General features: G+C 41.1%; 1 protein-coding gene and 1 pseudogene across 8 annotated transcripts in view; one reads left to right on the forward strand and one right to left on the reverse strand.

The window, feature by feature from the left end:
* Positions 1 to 3,738: 3,738 nt before the first annotated feature.
* The window catches only part of RBMS1 (RNA binding motif single stranded interacting protein 1), a 209,500-nt gene continuing 192,454 nt past the window's right edge, over positions 3,739 to 20,784 (reverse strand). For 5 of the 8 annotated variants that reach the window (XM_045868764.3, XM_045868763.3, XM_064586611.1 and 2 more), the window contains exons 7-15: positions 17,268 to 17,383; positions 16,419 to 16,468; positions 16,197 to 16,290; positions 13,677 to 13,724; positions 12,736 to 12,786; positions 9,888 to 9,998; positions 8,720 to 8,800; positions 7,031 to 7,115; positions 3,739 to 6,380 (exon numbers count right to left, since the gene is read on the reverse strand). In XM_045868764.3, the coding sequence (XP_045724720.1) occupies positions 7,038 to 7,115; positions 8,720 to 8,800; positions 9,888 to 9,998; positions 12,736 to 12,786; positions 13,677 to 13,724; positions 16,197 to 16,290; positions 16,419 to 16,468; positions 17,268 to 17,383 (629 nt within the window). In that variant the 3' untranslated portion in view covers positions 3,739 to 6,380; positions 7,031 to 7,037. The remainder of the gene's footprint in view (positions 6,381 to 7,030; positions 7,116 to 8,719; positions 8,801 to 9,887; positions 9,999 to 12,735; positions 12,787 to 13,676; positions 13,725 to 16,196; positions 16,291 to 16,418; positions 16,469 to 17,267; positions 17,384 to 20,784) is intronic. The other 3 variants (XM_045868766.3, XM_045868768.3, XM_045868769.3) reach the window with 3 other exon arrangements.
* LOC123840140 (U2 spliceosomal RNA) lies at positions 17,576 to 17,755 on the forward strand (annotated as a pseudogene).

The following is a 20,784-nucleotide window of genomic DNA, read 5'->3' on the forward strand; positions in this document are numbered from 1 at the left end:
GACAACATTCTCTGTTAAAGCTTTTTTCCCCCTGATTATAAAATGTTTTCATGGTATAAAACTGGAAAAATTTGGAAAAGTATAAAGGAGCAAATATAAACTTCCCAATATCCTTCCACCCACAGCTAAGCATTTTGGAACACCTTCTCGTCTTTTATACTTAAATATTGCTTGCTAATTATGAACACACTATATCTACAGTTCTGTACCTAGCACTCATCATTTATATTATGTTTTTCATGCCATTAAAATGTCTTCTTTTAAAAATGACTAAATAATATTCCATTCCATTCCATATCTTTATTATAATTATCATGACCAAAAAGTAAACAACATAAGGATTTCAATTTGCTACAAACTTTAAGAACTGTGGTGTGTCTGCGAAGTCAAAATGGAAACCATCTCACCTGTAATAGAAGGATAGCGCTGGCGCCTAGGTGGCTCAGTTGGTTAAGCAACTGCCTTCAGTTCAGGTCATGATCCTGGAGTCCCGGGATCGAGTCCCACATCGGACTCCCTGCTCAGCGGGCAGTCTGCTTCTCCCTCTGATCCTCCCCCTCTCATGCTCTGTCTCCCATTCTCTCTCTCAGATAAATAAAAAATCTTAAAAAAAAAAAAAAAAGAAGGATAGGGCTGAGCAGGGGAGTTAGGTGAGGCCGGGGCTACTCCTGGGGTTCTAGGCTTTGACCCGAGTCACCTGTCATGCATCGAGAGGGTGAGCTGATGGTCCTGAGTGTGGAGCCAGAGCTGAATGTTAAAGCCACAAGGAATGTTCAACCCACAGAATCATGGAGCCAGCAGTTTTCCACATTTGAAGAATGACCGACTTCTCATTTTTTTAAAAAAATACTTTATTTTACAAGTGGATAAACATCAAAAGATATTTTTGGGGGGTGTACAGGTCTATGAATTTTAGCACATGTGTTTGTGTAACCACCACAATCAGGATATAGAATAGCTTCATCACCCTCAAAAAACTCCCTTGTGCTGTCCCTTTATAATCACATCCTCCTGTCCTCTTTAATTCCTGGTAATCGCTCTTATGTTCTGTCAATATACTTCTGTGTTTTCAAGAATGGGAATGACCGACTTACTCTGCAGCATCTCAGTGGGCAGAACTGAGGCTGACAGGTAGAAATTACAGAGATGCAATTTGACTTCTTTAAGCCAGTTTGAGCTGTTCCAAAAAGATATGGAATGCCAGGTGAGGTGGAAAGTGCCTTGTCACTGGAGGTATTCAAGCAGAGAAAGTGGATTCAGGGATACTAGATGGTAGGAGATAGCTGCAGTCTCGTTGATGATCCGTATCTTGTGCAAATGAGCAGTGGAAGAACTTAGATCAAATCTCAGCCTCACAGAGTCACATTTAAAATTAAATGAATAATAGCATTAACGTTTGTGTTGACTCCAGTGCCACCTGTTTTCAATTCTGAGCAGCCCAGAGACCTGCCACCGCTTTCTTGCCACTCCAAGTCATGAGGTCTGGCAAGGCTTCTGTCTTCGTCCCCTGCCCCCAGCTTCCTCGAGCCTTAAAAGTCCCACTTGTTACTTCCCGAGTCTGAGCAGCAATGCCCTTGATGAGGAAGGAGGGGCTGCCAGCATCAGGCGACGGTGGTTCCGTATCACTTCTTACAATCACCCCCCAATTCGGGACCCCTTGACCTCCAGGCATGTGTCTGCAGCCGCAGTCACCCTCCAAGGCCCTACACTGTGCCCGTGCAGGCCGGGTCTCCGCCCTGAGAACTCGCCGCTCAAGGTGAAGGGCAACGTAACCCTCCCTCTAGCAGCCCCAGCTAAAAGCTCCGGCCCTACCAAGATCCAGAGTGAGACGCTCTGGAGCCCCCGGGCAGGGTTGAAATTCCGATGCTTCTCCGAGCTTGTCCCCCACGGAGGGCCAGGCACAGGGCAGTGGCTCTCGGCTGTGCCAAGAACTGCCTGCTGGGACCGGTGGGCGCCCGCCTCCCTCTGGCACGGCCGCGGGTGGGGGCCGAGTTCTGCGAGGACGGAGGGGTGGTTGTCTCATCACATTGCTATTTGAGGAAAGAAAGTGCCCAGCTTTTCTTAAACCCTGAGCTCGGAGTTTCCTCCCTCCTCACCTACTTGCCATCCTTCTGAAGCTGTGTGTATCGGGAGGAGAGGGGCTGGTGACAGGTCCGTGACCTTTACTCCAAGGTCGCTGGATCTTTTCCTTTTTGGCTCTAGTGGAATGAAGAGGTCGGTCAGATCTGAGCCTTGTTTGAGCCCCACGCAGGTTGGGAGGAACTGCCTTTCTACCAGCGAATTTCACACCAGCGTTTGGGAAATTCAAGAAGTGGAATCCGGGCTCCAGTGGGCTTGCCTAGTGTCGCCGGCCAACCTCACCGAGCCAAGAGAGGGGGGATACATGCACGCCAGGGAGCGACTGCCCTCCCTCCCAACACAAAAATCCCACCTCAGAGGCGGGGGCCCCGCCGATCTCAGACAAAGATACAATCCTGGCTCCTGGGGAAGACCTGAGGAGCACATGCCTTCCGCCGGGCACCGCGGTTCCTCTACGCGTGAGCGGTAACTCTCCCCAAAGCACCACCGCCCGGGTGTGCTTGTCGCTCCTGCACAGAAACAGCGCTTTGAAAAAGTGTTCATCAGTTTCCCTGTAAAGGCAGCCACTGGATGTCCCAGGACTCCAGTGACAGAAAGCCTTCCTAAAATACAACAGAAGCAAGACTAACAAAACCGAAGATGCTTGGCAGCCCGGATGGCGCATCTTTCCTGCCTTTGCTCACGGGTCCTATGAAGGAGCGCTGGGACAGTGTGAGGCTGGGACAGGAGACCACCCCGCTTCCTTCCTCAGCAGCCTGTGCGTGTCTCGGTGAGGCCACATTACCCTCCTGCCCCAACATCCTTCTCTCTCCAGCACGAGTTATCATCAGAGGGCCATGTTTCCTTTTCTCAATGAGCCATTCAGAACCGGGGCTTTCTTGGCCCTGGCCAAGTTACCTGCTCTAAACCCCACTTCTGTCCTTCACAGCCCCCCATGGCCCACATGGCCGGGAGGTGTACAGAAATGGGGGGGGGCGTGGGTTCTTCTTGCCTACTCCTCTCACCACTGTGACAGAGCCCTTGGGTAGCAGAAAAAGAATTCTGTATGACTACACTGTACCACTTAATTCGCCTTGGGTCAAGGACTCAATTTCCTGCACTAAGTGCCTCTCGTAAAGCACATCAGTGTGGCAAAGAGAGGAGCTCTCTCTCCCCCGGGAATGCTGAACCAGAGCCTCCTACGGGAAACAGCCAAACGAGGTCACCGGAGGCTCACGTCATCAAGGCACGGATAAGATCAGCCTGAAATCCTTACCCATGTGCTTGCTTAACATGGCTGGGACCGGTTTTACTCTGTTCTCTTGCTGGTCCGGGACAAGTAGCACCGCAAAGGGGAGCGGTAGGAGAGGGAGGAGCGGGGTCTGGCCCTCTGGCCTCTTGGAACAGACCAAAAGTGGACTTTGGCCCGCATGAAACGGGGTCAGCTGAAGGTTGATGTCTCTGGTTCCTATACACAGATCTAAATAACCAAAGGAGGAGGAGGTAGAAAGGTTTTTCCAATTCTTCTCAAGGAAATGTATTCTGAGTACACAGTGAATCTGAAATAATTTTCAACTCACTTTCAAGCCAAACTGCCTGAGCTGAAGAAAGCGATCAGAAATGAAATGCATGAAATTCTGATATACATTTAACCCACTTAAAAGAAACTGACAGGAAAAATAAAATTTCAGATGTTTTTTATTCAAAGGTTTTCAAAAGAAATAAAACAGAAAAAGCTAACAATCTGATCAAATGTACAGTTCAAAAATGTCTTTTGGCGTTTAACAACAAGTCCTAGGAAGGAGAACTACAGAGTTATCTTGAACCGGACAAATAAGTTACCACTGGCAAGTCTGTGGCACTAGTAAAACAAAAATAAAAAATTAACTCTCTTGATCATATAGATATCTCTATGAAAATCTTTTTTTTTCAATCTGTACAAAAGGTCTTTCTTCATAAATTAATTTTTTTTTATAATTTAATGGCTGTCTACTATGTGATGTTTAACTGATTTTTTTTTATTTTTTTTTTTATTTTATGTACAGAGGTTATGTTTCCCAAATCTTACCCAGACGAGTATGGCACTTAGTTCAGACATATCTAGCAGCAGGTTTCCCCTCCCCTCTAACCGAGCTATCAAATTTCTGTCTTAACTAATGCAAAAATATCAAGTAGTGAGAGACCCAGGTTTATAAATGTACTAGGTACAAGGAGGGTGCTGCGTTCGGTCTGGACTTTCACAAAGCAGTAATATTCCAGGGAGCATAGAACCAATAATACCACAACTTTAAAAAAGGAAACAAAAACAAAAACAAAACACATTTCTCTTAGGACTATGTAATTTTCACTAGAATCTACACTTCTCAGAGCAGCAAGGACTTTTGAAACTATGAAATGTCACTGACATCTATAATCAAATACAAGCATAAAATTTAAGAACTAAAAAATACTCGAAAGAAATAACTGCTTAGCCCTAGCTCCTGAGCTAGGAGGATTTGGTCTGTGGAAACAGGGAGGGCCAGCAACCTGTCCCAGCACAAAAGAAAACAGACTCTGAGGTAGATAACTGATCACGCACAGTTGACCAGACAAGTACACAGTTTTGGAAGACAACTTAATTTACCATTGCTTTTCAAACGTATGCAATTGTCTTAATAAAAGAGCTTTAATAACAGTGAATTATCTTCTATGTACTAAAGTAGAAATAACTGTGTATTTATGAAATCAGGAATTTCATAGTTTCAAAATTGGTTTCTCTTTACACTTAACACTTGTAGTGATGACGTAAAGTGTGGCACTGCTTGGATCCAAATCTTCCTTCATGCTTTTTTGTTTGTTGGTGTGTGTCCATACATCAATTAAAATTATAAAACCTAAATGCAAAGGTACAAAAAAGGCACATTCTCCTAACCGCAAACTGGTCCGGCAAAAATAAAGAGCACAGAAGATACAATGCTGAGAGAAGTTGGAGCTACTGGTTACTGGCTCTTCGGTCTTTGGTGAAGTTACCTTTAAAAGTGCCAAGTAATTTTGATTTCTCAACTTTATGTAATAGCGAGAGCTAGTAGCCAATCATTTTGCTTCTATTCCTACCTCAGCTTATGTTTGAAGATAAAATCCTTATACTTTTAGCTTTTGCCATTTAGTTGCAATAGCAACGTTTTTTCGGTTTGCCAGATCTCAGGCGTAATTCTCAGTCTAAAGCACTATCATTGTATAAAGGAAGGACAAAACATTCGGTGACTCCCCGCCCCCGCCCCCCACCCCCAGCCCCAACGCTACCTACACTAAATCTAGAACATCGAGTTAGTTTTTTTTTTTTCCTGAAAAAAGGCAAAAAAGACTTTACATTGCATCATACAGCAGATATCCTAAATCAGTCAAACTATTGGAGGAAACTGTTGGCGTACAGCCTTACAAACAAGTTACCCTAGTAAAAGTTCCCCAGTCAGAAAATGTGTTTCACACAAAACATTTTTCCCTTCTTGCATTTCACTACCTTACACATTATGTGAAAAATCATTAAAAACACCTACTACATATTTAAAAAAGCCAAAATTTCAGCAACTTTTATTGACTACCTTTTAAAAGCCCTATGCTGCTGTTTTACAAGGCATAACAGACCAGCTCACTTGGTCAAAGCATTCTACATCATTAGTTTGAACTAACTTGTACTGAAACAGCTACAGCATCAAAGGAGTTAAGGCAAATTGGAATTCATAGAAAAGGAGAAGACGTTTCACACTACGCTGAAAGAAAAATGGAAAAGCTAAGAAGAGAGACGTGGAGGGCAACACTGAATACAGCGACACTCACACTCTACAGCACGGAACACCAGGGGGGAAGTTGGACTACTTCAACGTCAGAGCCCATTACATACAGCGGAAGAAAACGCAAATTAAACACAAAATGGACAAAAACCACAAAAATCTGGTCATGCACTTGGATAAGTCTTCATGGTCTTTGTGCATACCCAGAAAATTGAAGTTTTCTTTTTCTTTTCTTTTTTTCTTTTTTCCTTTTTTTTTTTTTTTTTTTTGCATCATAACATTTGATAAAAATCTTTTGTTTTGTTTTTGTTTTTTGTTTTTTTTTTACTAAAATAAACCTGTTCGGGGGGAACAGCTACTAGATGAATTTAAGGGTTTTATGCACCTTATAGAACTTATAGCAAAAATAGTTTTAGTTGATTTCATTATAAATAACGTTTTCAAGAACCTGTGCAAAACTGTCAATAATTTCCTAAAGCACAATTGATCAGAAAAATCCATGATTGTTCAGCCTTCACACCCTTCTTCATGTAAGAACGCCCTTCTGTACATCTGGAAGAGAAAAACAAAAGATAAATGCTTTTGTGCAGTTGGTATAACACACCACACTATTTTGTAGCCTCTTTCTCATTTCAGTGGTATGCATGTTTGACAAAGGCAAGATGGTGCTCATCACTGGTGGGAGACCAATAAAGTAGTTAGAACTGAGGGTAGTTTCTATGCCTTGACTCCACCTTGGGACCTGCAGCCTACTTTTACCAGAGCAACCAGAGCTCTGGATCGAAGGATACTGACATTAAATTCATAGTCAAGATATTGCTAACTCTTGTAATACCAGAAGAAGCAAAATCTTATGCTGTATTTCCTTCAGCTTGTGAGCATGAAAGTATTATAAATTTGGATACATGTATTGTAGGACAAATTTGATACCTGGTGTCCTGATCTGTTACAGATTTTTAGGGTGGGAGGGGTAAGGAGGATGAGAAAGTAACTATACATGTGACCTCAACAAGGCACTGTTCTTTTTGGATTATCTGCAAATCCACAAGATACTGATTTTAACATTTCAGTAACACTGGATTCTTTGGCCATGATTAAGGTGGTGTGACCAAATCTGAGCTATTCTAAGTACCATTATGATAAAAGAATCATAGACTTTCCTTGAACTGAGCCCTACGGTTACAAAGATGTTTCCCTCATACCTCACAGTTACTTATTAGGTTGAAAGGTATATGGTGAATGGTCATTAGACGTCTCGACGGCCACCTGCTGCTGACCACTCGCTTCCTACAACAAAGCAGAGCAGATGAGACGTGAGCAATGAAATCCCAACTCTGCTCCTCCCATCTGAGTTTCACATCTTAAAATACAAGTGCTCCTTAAAAGTGATTTTCTTAATACTATGTAGGGTTTTCAAGGTTAATGATTTCCCTAAGGAGTTAAGATATCTTACAGACCCAAAGAACCTCCCACCCCAACTTTTAGGAGTTGTCTCTTTATGTCAAGCTACAATTTATCAAACAAATATCTGATCCCTTGGAGCCAGATGTGACTTGGAATTCAGTATGTTCGGATTTTAGAATCTGAAAAATGGTAGGCATATGCCTTTTATCACAGAATATACCCAGTGGGGCCTAGAGCTACACCTCATCACCAAACACATGAGCAGGTCTACACTGAAAGATATAAATATGCACAGTAAGTGGGCTAAGATTTTGTCTTACATCAGTTCCAGTTGCGTTTTGCCACAGGCCAGGTTTTTGCTAAAGCAGTTACAAAGAGAATTTTTATTTTCAGATTTTACTGTGTGTTTCAGAACTGCAGATAAGGGATTGTGGGTTCTGGTAACTGTGATTGTCAGTAAGTACACAAATTTAAATCAATCAGCAGAAAACAAAACACAAGAATGCCCCCAAATAATCCAACCACAGTCCTGGGGCTGTTTCTGCACTTGGAACCTAAGGGATCTGCCTAGTGGATAGGATTGATTGGGATGATGAATTTCCTTGGAATTTTAAAAAAAAAATTTTATTTAAATTCAATTTAGTTAACATGTTGTGTATTATTAGTTTTAGGGGTAGAATTTAGTGATTCATCAGTTGCATATAGCACCCAGTGCTCATTATATAGAGTGCCCTCCTTAATGTCCATCACCCAATTATCCTATCCCCCATCTACCTCCCCTCCAACAACCCTCAGTTTGTTTCCCATAGTTAAGAGTCTCTTATGGTTTGTCTCCCACTCTGTTTTTTCCCTCCCTTCCCCTATGTTCATCTGTTTTGTCTCCTAAATTCCACATACAAGTAAAATCATATGGGATCTCTATCTCTCTGCTTTCTGTCCAATCTTAACTCAAGTGTCAGTCTTCTTCCATTATCATCATATCTGCATCTTAAATAACAAGAACTAAGAGTTGTTTAGCTATCCGAACAGCCTCTATAAAAAAAGGTATGGTCTGTTCTTCATCCCTGTTCACAATTCTGAAACATCAGTGTTTTCAACTATTTTAATTACAACTGATTTCTTCTTGCAGTTATTATTATTAACATAATCTTTGGTACTCAGGACTGCAAACTCCAGCTTTATCCTAATTTGCGTGTAAGTATCCCTTTGCAGGAGACAAGATAGATTCTTGAAGGGTATGAAATATGCTACAAGCTTGGAAGATAGTTCTGGGAGTTTTGGGGGTGTGGCTTGGATACTGCTCAACTAATCTGTATGCAGAGAATTATATTTCAGAGTCGAAAATAACCCTAGCTCTATATGCTCTCTAAACTCAATTCTTTATGCAAACATTTGACTTCTAATTGATTTTTCTTTGAGCCCTATCTAATTCACCCATTTCTGAAACTACTCATTGCCGGAGTGGCCATAGGATGGGCTGCACCAACCTCAACGGGAACCGTCGTGGTCTGCACATGTGTATACTGCGGCAAATAAGCTCCTTGCATAGCTGATGTCGCAGGCATGTACTGAAAAGAAGAATATGGTCAGGATGGGAAATGATAAGCCATGTAAAAATTCTGAGTGCTTGGGGAGTTTTGAGATGGGATGTCAAGTATTTGGAAATCTCAAAGGAGAAATGTAAACAAGCTACCTCAAAGTTTAATTAATAAGTATGTCATATGGAAAGCGGAGTGACTGTTTCTCCTTTTTGAATTTGGCAAACGAAAACTCCCACCTTTCTTTGGATTTCCCAACAAACACACACATGCGTGAAGATCGCTATGGCTTCTCATTCTCAACACTCAGTATCACTGATGTGCTATTTTAGGAGATCTCATCTCAAAGGACCTCATTATTTTCCAGCAGCCCCCTGAACTAGTGTCTAGAATTATTTCCGTAGGTGGAGACCTACGGAGTAAATGACTTGTTGGATCTTCATCAGGTGACGGCAGAACAGGAAATGCACCCTTGTTTTCCTGATGAGGACAGTTTTCCCCTTCCAAAGGCAGCAGGGCTTCCCTGTTGATCTCAAGGACCTGACTGAGCCATCACAAGGGGCTGCTGCTGGGGTTTTGAATGGCAGAGAGGAAAACATACTCCCCTTTGTTCTTTTCAGCCACCATCGATATGGTCTGAATTAAAGCCTTCGGCCACCATACCATATCAGCCCTGGAAGTTCCTCTGGTCTAGACTCAACCTCAATCCCCAGTGGAATCCCCTGGACTCTGGAGAAGTCAGTCAATCCTAAGACTGTGATACGGTGCCCCCCACATTCCATAAAAGAAGTGAAGGGAGGAAAAATTCCCTGCCTTTACCACCACGTATCACCTTCTTCTTTTGCTTCCCGACACCAGGTCTGCAGTGTGAACGAATGGCACTAGCTACTAGGGCTACGTGTGGTCATGTGTGGTTGCTAGATTCTGGTAAAGGAGAGACACCCAGAGGACAGATACTTAGTTCATCAATTAATCACGTGGAAGGCAATGTGGGGGGTGAGAGGGGCTCGGACATAATCGCTGAACATCACAGAGCCGGTAATTGATAGGGAAGACACAGGCTGCATTAATTCACTCTTCTGTTGGCTGAGACACAGGATATTAATTTGCCACCTACTGTTCCGGTGCTGCCTAGTGACAGATGACTCATCTGCTGGGCCAGAGGGCTGATCATAGACGCCGGCTGTAGTGACATGGTGTGCTCCATCGACGGAGTTAACACGGCCCCCTGGGGAGTCGGGAGACAAGCACAGTGTAAGAGAAACTCAAGGAGGGAGTTAAGAGTCTGTCATTCCTTTTGCAAAGGAAAACGCCTTAGTTTATGGAGAAATGTGAAACCAAAAATAACCTCCTCTCAAACTTGCTTATGGTATCATAAACAACTTCCTAAAAGCCTTCTGGATAATGCTTCCTAAAACTTTTTTAAGAGCATTCATTTCACCGAAATCACTGCATTAAACATCCTGCCCTTCCTTTCACTCAAGTGTAAAAAGCAAGCTAGTCCAGCAGGAGGAGCTGTAGTCGGAAATGCGAACTGTTTTCAGCTGGCTGGGGTTACAAAAATGCTTTCTTAGTTTAAAAAAAAAATAAATGACAGTTGATGTTTGATGCAGCCACAAAACAATAGGCCATATTGAATATTTATAAATACAGTGTCTTGTTTAGAAGTGTTCTGTACAGATAATCATTTGATTCAAGATCAGGCTGTTAGGATCAAGATCACATTCTCCATTCACTGTTTCTCAGAACTTTTCAGCTATAGTTTGGTGCCAAGGGAGAGAAGGAAATTCAGACATGATTAATAATCCGATTTCAGATTCTTTGATTTCATCTGAAAAAAATTCTGGTCATTAAAAATAAAATTAAATATAATTAAACAAAATGGGGTGGGGGAGTGGACAAAAAAAAAAAAAAAAATCACCCACAACCTAACCTCTCCCTAATATATGGCTGTTACCACTTGGCATGTTTGTAGAGTTGCAACCAGGGTACATAAACAATTTCGTATCCTGGGTTTTTGCTTTGAACTTAACATTCTATTATAAATATTTACCTCACTTAGTGCATAGCCATCATTATTATCATTTTTAATGACTGCATAATGGTACATTGATTGCCTAAACTGAAATTTAATTTCTGGATTTTTGCATTTTCTCTAATTTATCCTATATAATATTCTTATGGATTATATCCTTCCTCTCACTTTTGCAATCACCCAATTACCCGAGAGTGCAATTATTCTGACACATCCTATCAATATTAATGCTATGTTTTTGTTATTTTTGCAACTGATCTATCCCTTCCAAACACTGTTGTTTATTGCTAATCAGAACACAACTGAGGTCAGAGACTGGTGTGCAGGCACTTTAATTCTGGTTGCAGGCCGTCTAAACTGGGTGGGGAAAGGGACCAAGTCCTCGGATAGGAACCTTCTGCACACACTACCACTGTCTCCTCAAAGATGTTAAACTGGGGGCGCCTGGGTGGCTCAGATGGTTAAGCGTCTGCCTTCGGCTCAGGTCATGATCCCAGGGTCCTGGGATCGAGTCCCACACTGGGCTCCCTGCTCCTTGGGAGCCTGCTTCTCCCTCTGCCTCTCTCTCTCTCTGTCTCTCATGAATAAATAAATAAAATCTTAAAAAAAAAAAAAAAAGATGTTAAACTGGGATATGTGCTGGCTTTGTCTCTAAAAGTTGCCAAAAAAAAAGACAGAGATGCGTGTCAGAAACTGTTTGTTGTTAATGCAGTTCATAGAAAATTTGTTCTTTTTAAATTTTTAGTGTGCATCATCAAAAAGTGTATGGTAACACGGAAATGATTCAGAAGCCCAGAATATGCTGAAGGAATTTCCTGCTTCTTTTTTTCATTCATCTGTAGGAACTACTGTCCAAGACTGTGCGTATAGAGAAAAATATGTGCGAATGTTTACAGAGACACACACATACGTCATCCGAGAGCTCGTCTCTTGTGTTGTCAACTAAACATGTTTTATCTGTTGCTTCAAAGTCATCTCAGCAACTTCCTGTTTAGAACTTGTCCCTAGAGTACGGTTTCATACATATGGTCTCACAGTACATGGTGTCCTCTTTAGGAGCTGTCCTGAGAGAAATTCCTCTCTCATCTTGAGGCCAACAAGGGTGTGCTTCTCCCAAGCAAGTGACCTGTTTTTCTCTTATAAGTACTGTGAACTGTTTCTGCTTATCAGAATTCCCATTTTGCCTTAGTTACTAGAAAGCTCAGGGCCAAATCTGTGGCCTTCTCGTGCCAATCACGCAGGTCATTGTGTTGGGCACTGTTTTTGTGATTTTGTTCTCCACCTTTATTTCTCAACTTTTAAAATGCATGCTTTAAAATTTAACAAACTGGATTTTATGTATCTTTGAAAAACACATTAAATATACTATCTATTAATGCAAAGTGTAACTGAATTAAAAAGTATAATATGTACATAAGTACAACAAATGCTCAAGTCACCAAAGAAATCACATCTACCAAAGAAAGTGTTACTGCTTTAGTATTTATAATTTCCACAGAGAGGTTAAGTAAACTGATAAAAATCTCTAGCTTCCCTTTGAACACTTTATATTTGCATTAAACGGAATACAATTAAAAAATGTGAGCTGTTTCATACCAACTACTGTTAAAAATATAGCAATTTAAAAGCTTTAAAATTTAAAACTTCAATTGAGTGGCCTTCTACAGAATTGAAGAAGAAAATGGTACCCTGCTTCAAATATGATATATTTTAAGTTCTTACCATTGCAAATTTGATTTAATGTCAACTACCAATTTAAGACAAGGGTGGGAGGAAGTTTTATAATGAACTTGTACATTCTCATATTCCATCTTTAAATTTCCCAAATCCCATACCATCTTTGGCAAAAGGTTTTAACCCAGAGAATGGTCTTCCAAATGTATACGCAGCCTAGTTGCAAACCACAAAGCCATTAAGTTGAAAAACTTACGGGGTGCTGTAGGATATACGGTTGAGGTTGCATCCAAGAAGGACTTTGCACCTGGAAAAGGGAGGATTTTGAAAGAAACATTGATTTCCATTGGAATGCTACCTCTTTCTCTAGAGCTCTTTTAATCATGTTAAAATCTACAGAAGGAAAATAAGGAAGCAATACTATCAGTGATCAAAAAGATTAAGGCAGTTAGAGTTCTTGGCAAACTGGTCACTCTGAATAGGATGAAATGATTATTTAAAACCAAGTTCCACTTGCCCATTCAAGAAGTATTTACTGAGTACCAGGCATCCAAGAGAAAAAGGCAAGTAAGACATGGGCCCCACCCTCAAGATATTTACTAAGAATGGAGATAAACAAGTAAACAACTCAAACAGTGAAAAGTGTGATAATTGAGGTATGAACTAGGCACTTGAGGAATACAGATGAATGAGAATTCCAGCACATCTTATTACAAACTAATGCTTAAAGTATGTGCTTATTTAGAAAGAATAGCGAAATTCAACCCCTCTTTGATACCAGGATATTAGGTTTCAGAAATCTTGTCTGGCAGTCAACAATTTCTAGTTAGTGTGGAAAATAAAAATCTGAAAATCAGATTTAGAAAATGAAAAACCTTCTTAACTAGACCTTGACATGTACAGTCAAAAGGGAACCTGCACAGAAGACCCTCCACCATTGAGGAATAAGACACGAGAGTCAGGTTCCAAGGCAGGAAAGCAAGCCTGTGCAGCCTGCCACTCCAGAGAAAAAATATCAGTCCATTTCTTGATGCCCAGAGCTCTCCTGAGACTACATTAATTTTTAAAAAATAAGTTTCAGTCTCTAACTCTTTAACCACAAAACCCTCCTGTATCTTATCCCCTACGGTTAACTTCAGAGGTTCTATAGAAAGGATATGGGGAAAAGTCATGGGGGAAGAATGCATTGTGATTTACCTTGATAGCAGAGCCCCGATACTTGTTTTCTCTGGTTTCCTTTGCCACCTAAGGCAGACCAAAGTTAAGTGCTTCTGCCTTGTTAACATTTCAGTTATCTGGACTGCAGCCTTTCCCCATTGGGGTACTGGTGGTTTCTCGCAGATGCCAATTTCTCAAATCCAATTGTATGAGCATATGGTGCTTTAGGGGAGAAAGGCCCACTCCAACATGAGCGCAAGGCCTTCACTGAATCAATCATGGGGAGGAGAGCAGCTCCCTGGAGACCCCAACTGGGGCCAGATGCTCTCATTTTTTGTATGCTTTCAGTGGTCTTAATAATCTAATAGCTTATTGCATTATGGGGTTAGGGAGCTAGAACACCTAATCCAATTCTTTTTCTTAAGCAGCAAATCAGCTGCTGTCAATTTCTATTCCTCAATTTTCCCTAACTATAAAATGGGAATAATAATCTATGTTCTCTGAATTCTTTACCATTGGTTATCTACCCTCCTTTGGGTCATGGATCCCTTTGAAAACCTGATGAAAGCAATAGAACTTACCCCGCCCCCCCCCCCAGCTAACTGCATACACACAAGCAACATTTTGCAAACAATGTAAGAGACTCTCAGACTACTTAAAGCTCATCTGCTGACCTTTCCGTGGCCCTGAATTTATGGGGTTAAGAACCTCAGTCACAGTGAGTGTCAAGCAAATGGGATGATTCCACATGTATCTTAGGGACATACAGAATGCCAGGAGAAGAAACGAGGGCTTTGAAATGAAATGTTGTTTCCAGTCAGGTATAGCAAATCTACTGTGAATACTGGCCTCTGAATTTTTCTTATGCCATGTAACAATTCTGTGGCCAAAATGCTCATTGCCTGCCAGTGAAGAGGGGAAAGAGAGGTGGTGGGGAGACGCACTGACAGCCCAAGAGCCACAGCGGCCCACATCCAAATTAATCTGCACAACCATCCGCCTGAGAATAAGCTTACGTGTCCCTCTTTCCAGTAATCTACATAAATGGCAGATGTTTCCAAGGTCAGAGAGTTAAAAAAGACTACCTTTCATTAGGGAATTGTTAATTAGGGAAAATGCACCAGGGAAAATAGAGAAATTTTAAGCCCCAAATAATGAGAGAGGCATTAAATGAGTGAATACTGTGGCCGGCAGATTGAAGCACCAGCCAAGTAACATAAAAGCCTAGGGAGATAAAAGAAAAGAAAAGAAGGGACAACTCAGGGGAAGACAGCGAAAAGACCTGAAAGCGGAGGGAGCTGTGAACACTCCTGCACAACTTCAGCTTTCGTGCGTTTAACCACGAAGCTACCTTATGACTTATTATTCGAAGCTACTTTTAAGTTTTCGGACAGCACCGCCTTCATGATCTTGCTTATGTTGACCAATTCCTTATTTTAAAAAAGTATAATGAATATACTCTCATCAGCCCGCTAGTCCTGCATATCCTGATGATCATGATCACAGCTAACATTTATTGACTGCTAATGATAAGCCAGGAATGGTGCTGAGAGCTCTTTACATAAATAGTCTCATTTAGTTTTTAAAACAAGCCTATGAGAAAGAAACTATTATTATCCCCATTTTAAAGATGAGGAAACTGAGGCTTACAGAAGTAGAATAACAGTTATTAGACATTGCAGTCCCCTAACCCCAGAAATCAGGGCTACAACATCTAATTCAATCGTTTTAAAAACAAGAATACACAAGAGTTTAGTTTAGTCACACAGGATCTCAACAGTCAACAAAAGAGAACTCTATTCCCACATGTCTGTGATTGAACTCTGTTATTATGCTTCTGTGTGGGCCGAGGCAATAGCCCTGTTAGAGGTACTCAGACATAGGAGGAGAGATGTGTATGCGCACATACTGTACACCATTGGGTTCATGGAGAATGGGAGCTAACCCTGCAATAAAACCAAATCCATCTTATAACAAGGTGCTTAAGGAGATCTTGGTTCTAAGTTGGGAATTTATTTGAACATAAAGCCTCCTCAAAATTACCTGTTTAAACAGGGAGTCGCCTCCTTTTTTTTTTTTGGCCTTAAATCTCACTGCATTGCTCATTTAATGTTACCTGAGAGAGACACGTCTTTATTTATTAGCACATTTACTTGCTCTTTTCTTAGTTCCTGCTGATGAATAAACAACGGCAACGGTGCACACTTCTTCTGTATTTTACCTAATGTCACTTCTTTTTAAGTTTCAACTTCTGGGACATGTGATGTCCAACAGCAGAGTCCGCTGTGGAGGAAGCATTTGGGTTCATCCCGGTTCTAGAATGCTACGATTTCAAGGACTGACAACTGATAACCGTTTTCCCTTGTTTTGTGTTCTCCTATACATAAAAGCAAATCACTCTGTCAAATAAAAAGCAGCTTCTTCTAAAGTGGGTATCCAAGCTGCATAATATTTGCCTTAGGTTTCATTATAAATGTTCAAAATTTTAAGACACATAAAAACGTGGCAGCAATTCACGGCCGACAAGTTGTCACACTCTTGAATCCTAAAGGTACAAACCTGGTAGGCAGATACAGGAGATGCAATATAGGGTGTAAGAGAAGTTTGAGTGATCATTCGGTTTGTAGCAATACTGTATGGTGAAGGATAAAATCTAGAACAAACACAAAAGCCTTTATTAAGTCATCCTTTAAAAAAAGAATAATTCCCAGGACAAATGTCTGATATTTTCCACCTTCACATTTTCCCTCAAGCCATCATGCATTTATCTTAATGACATACCCGTTCTGTATAGCAGCTGTGGTTGGGTCATAAGTAAGTGTCATTCCAGCCTATGGGAAAGCAAAAGAAATAAAATCACTTACCCGCAAGGGCACGGTTTAAAAATTCCATTTCTTAGAGTCATGGCAACACAAAATAGAGATAGTTTAGTAGCATTTGATAAAATTAGAAGTTTCCTTTAGACAAACACAAACTTAATATAAGAATTAAGCTCTACGTCTGCACTGTCCCATTTGGTAGTCATTAGCTACGTGTAGGTATTTAAAATTAAAGGAAAAATGGAGTCCCTCCAGCACACTGGCTATATCTCAAGTGCTCAAGGAACCACATGCAGCTCGTGCTTATCATTGGACAGTGCAGACTCTAGAACATTTCTACTGGATGGCACTTCCCTAGACATACTTGAACCAGTATGTTCAGTATGATTCTTTTTTTTTTTTTTTTAAGAACCTCATTCAAAAGAATTAGGCGAAAAACTCAACAGCAAATACGCTATTTGTCTTAATGTTACTTAGGATAATTTCTGAGTAATTATAAATGTAAGCCTCTAAGAAACCATGACATTAAAAAAAATACAAAACAGTTGTGCATTTCTTATAGCAATTTAAAATGCTCTTTTACTTTACATGCAGCTAACTGGTAAACCTAGCTCTACCCACCACCTATGTGTCCATCTGGAGGGTCATCGCTCTCTTAGCACCATATCCATTGGGAAGAGTTTTAAAGTGACATTATCTGGATTATAAGGTTCTATTTCAGAAGCCTGGCAGCCAGGATGTGGCATGGGTAACTATTCACGTAGTCTTTCAGCATCATACACCCACACAGAAGTCTCAAGAAGGGACTTACAAGTCTCACCTCTCCTTCTCTATGCCACGGTCTTCCATTAGGGATGTATTTGTTTGGGTTCTGCCTCTTCTTCTGTCCTCCGTCCGCAAACTTACACAATAAAGGTTCTGTAGGAGCTGAATAAATGGGGACAAATAACAAAAAGCAGAGTTATATGTGTATGTAGGACAAAATGTAACTGAATCTCTTTTTCAGTAGGAGCTGTGGCAGTGTTTAAGGGAACGGATAGAACACTTCAAAGCAAAGTTTACTCAGACCCTTACAGGATTATCCACTGGTGAAGACGACAGTACAGAAAATACATTAGTATCGCTTCTCGGCCTTTTGGCTAAGATCAAGTGCAGAAAATACATTAGTTAGTATTTTCAAACAGGAGTGTAATGAACACATTTCAAGAGCTATTCTGAGGAACCAAAGGAATCTTTTGATTCACTTTTGTACTTCTTTTTCTTAAAGATTTATTTTTTTTTTTTCCGAGAGAAAGAGAGCACGAGCGCGAGCAGGACCGCGGGGATCACGATCTCAGCCGAAGGCAGATGCTTAACTGACGGAGCCACCCAGGCGCCCCTCACTTTTGTACTTCTTTATGTGCAGACACACTTGTTTTTAATTCTACTGATAAATCTCCAAATATAAGTAAGATTGTGTCACCCTTTCCTCCTCCAACTTAAAAATGCTCCCTTAGCTTCCCATCATCATTCTTCAGGGAGGTCTTTCTTACCCCAGGAGAAGACAAATTCCCCTTTATACAGCTCACACTGTATCTAAAGATTTTTTTTTTTTAATTTTTATTTGTATTTTTATCCATAGCCATGAGAACAACTTGGAGGTGTGGTGATTTGTTTGGTGTCTGTCTCCCCTCTGGCGTGTAAGCTCCACGGGGGCAGTGACATTCACTTTGTTTGTCACTGTATCCCCAGTGCCAACGTGCCCGGCATGTTGTAGGTGCTCATTGCATCTTGGTTGAATCAATGAATGAATACAAATAGGCCCCATTTGTTTATCTGTGGAGTACAGCCTTGAAGACAGCTGTTGTAAGGAAGACAAAACACTTGCCCACGCTATTTAAAGTTTTTTCTGTTGCCCTTAATCATCCGTCTTGGGGTTACTTTACTATATATCCACACCATAAAATGATCTGAAGAACAACTCAAGGAACTTACACAGAAAAGCAAAAGATGCAGAGACTCTCACATAGGGATACATACTCATTAGTTAAAAAGACAAAAAGGCGGGGGATGGGGGGCGAGGGGGAGGAGGTGACGGCACGGTAGTCCACCCATGACTTTTCATTTTCTTTGCTTTTTCATAATGGAAATAGCAGTATATTCCTGAAGGTGGTGCATATTTCTGTGTGTTTCCAGTTAATGTAATAAAGGCAATCACACCTTCCTGTCTGGTTCTCACATTCTGTCCTTTGTCTACTGTATTAACTGTGATTACTACTTTCAAATTCTGTTTCAAAGTTAAATAACCAGGAAGAGAAAAATATTACTTGTGGAAAATTTACTCCTTTCTCCTTTGCCTCTGATTATCCTAATTCAGCTCTTATTTTATTTCACTATTACACACCCACTAATGACAGGGTAGAAGCAACAGTGCCTCCCAACACTTCTCTGCCAAAAAACAAAACACAACAAAAAACCCAACTGTAATTCCTTCTCGGCGAGCCGTCTAGGCTGTTGTTTGGAATGCCTTCCTCCTCTCCCTGGTGCGAACCAGGCCAGAGGGACAGGCTGGAATGTGAGCTCACTTCTGAAAGGCAGCTTGCACTATGGGAACCGAAAGGAGAGCAAAAATGTCAGGTGTCTGGTGAGAATACCAGGGAGTCTTGGCCCAACCTCTGTTCACCTTCTGACTCCCACCACCCCCAGCCCTCAGGTCGTCCTGAACAGGGAACTTCCATTTAAGGCAAATGGGCACGAAGGAAGATAAGACTGGGGCCAAATCCTAGACTGAAGATGAATTACTCTGTCTTTTCAAAAAAAGATACCGACTTTTGGAAATTCCTGCATCCACCAACCATCTCCAAAGGTAAAGTAAATGGATGCAATGAAGCAAGAGGGCTTTCTAACCAGTGATGATGCTTTTAATTTTACAACTGGGCCCTCTGGGAACAGGTGGAAATGAGGGCCAGGAGAACACAACTTTCAGGTAGAGGGGAGGAATAAAGGGCAAACCCGCCTGAGAAGTAAGAGTGTCCTTCTACCAGGCCTGAGGATGTCTCACCTTGATATCTAAGGACAGAGAACTCAGAGAGAAGCAAGATCTCACTCTTCACAGATCTAAAAGGCCTATGGTATCAAATATTTTCTCCAGTGACATTTTTTATAATTTTTACTCCCCGTAATCTTGTAGGGCAAGAGAACATAGTAAATTCTGCAGTGCTAGCACTTTGTGGGACTTCATTTTGAGAAGACAGTTTTATCTAGAGGCATTATAAAGACCAGCTTGTAGACTGAAATTTAACATTTTTCAAAAAAGAGTTTATTTGGCACAATGAGTAGCGCAAATGGACCATTTTCCTCCATTAGCATCATTTCTTCCAGAGAAAGAAGGCAACCAGGTTGGACACATTCTGTAAGTTCACTACAGGCTGCAGAAGCAGGGAGTTGTGAAGGAAAGCATTTAGGCAGCAATCCCTGGGAGTATTGCAGCTCCACATTCGCTCAAAGGCCACGTGTCCCTATCTGTGTAAGTGCTGCCAAGACATCACCATTTTTCCTTTTTTTAAAAAAGATTTTATCTTTATTTAACTGAGAGAGAGCATGAGAGAGAGAGCTCACGAGCAGAGGGGAGAGAGGGAGAGGAAGAAGCAGACTCTCCACTGAGCCGGGAGCTCGATGCAGGACTCCATCTCAGGACCCTGACATGAGCTGAAGGCAGATGCTCAACTGACTGCGCCACCCAGCTACCTGACATTATCATTTTTCTAGACTATGCTCTGTCAAAAAAAAAAAAGAAGGCAATCTCATGAAACAATAAAGCCTGCTAAAAACATATAATGAGGTAAACGTTGATGAGGTAAATATCAAGTGAGCAATGACATGTTTGCAAATATATTATTCAAAATAAAACAAATGGAACAGGATGTAGTTGAGTATTTTAAAAACGAATTAGACATGATTTTGTGCTGTCATTAAGATACTTTTCTCCCTCGAAAAGCAAAAAGGTAAGTAGTTAAAACAATTTGATATTGGCAGGTATCCCATATCTTAGGAAAACAAATTTCTTTTTTTAAAGAATTATCACCAGGGGCACCTGGGTGATGCAGTAGGTTAGGCGTCTGATTTGGTTTTGGCTCAGGTTGTGGTCTCAGGGTACTGGGATTGAATCCCGAGTTGGGATCGGCACGCAGCAGGGAGTCTGCTTGGGATTCTCTCTCCCTATGCCCCTCCCAATCATACTCTTTCTCTTTCTAAAGTAAATAAATAAATCTTAAAAAAAATAAAAAAGGAATTATAACCAACTGAAATGAGAAATTAAAAAAAAAAAGATTTTTATTTTATTTATTAGA

This window comes from Mirounga angustirostris, unplaced genomic scaffold, assembly GCF_029215605.1.
Source record: "Mirounga angustirostris isolate CCGP_5_RB_7025 unplaced genomic scaffold, mMirAng1.0.hap1 SCAF_3, whole genome shotgun sequence".
In the NCBI taxonomy this organism is placed as follows: Eukaryota; Metazoa; Chordata; class Mammalia; order Carnivora; family Phocidae; genus Mirounga; species Mirounga angustirostris.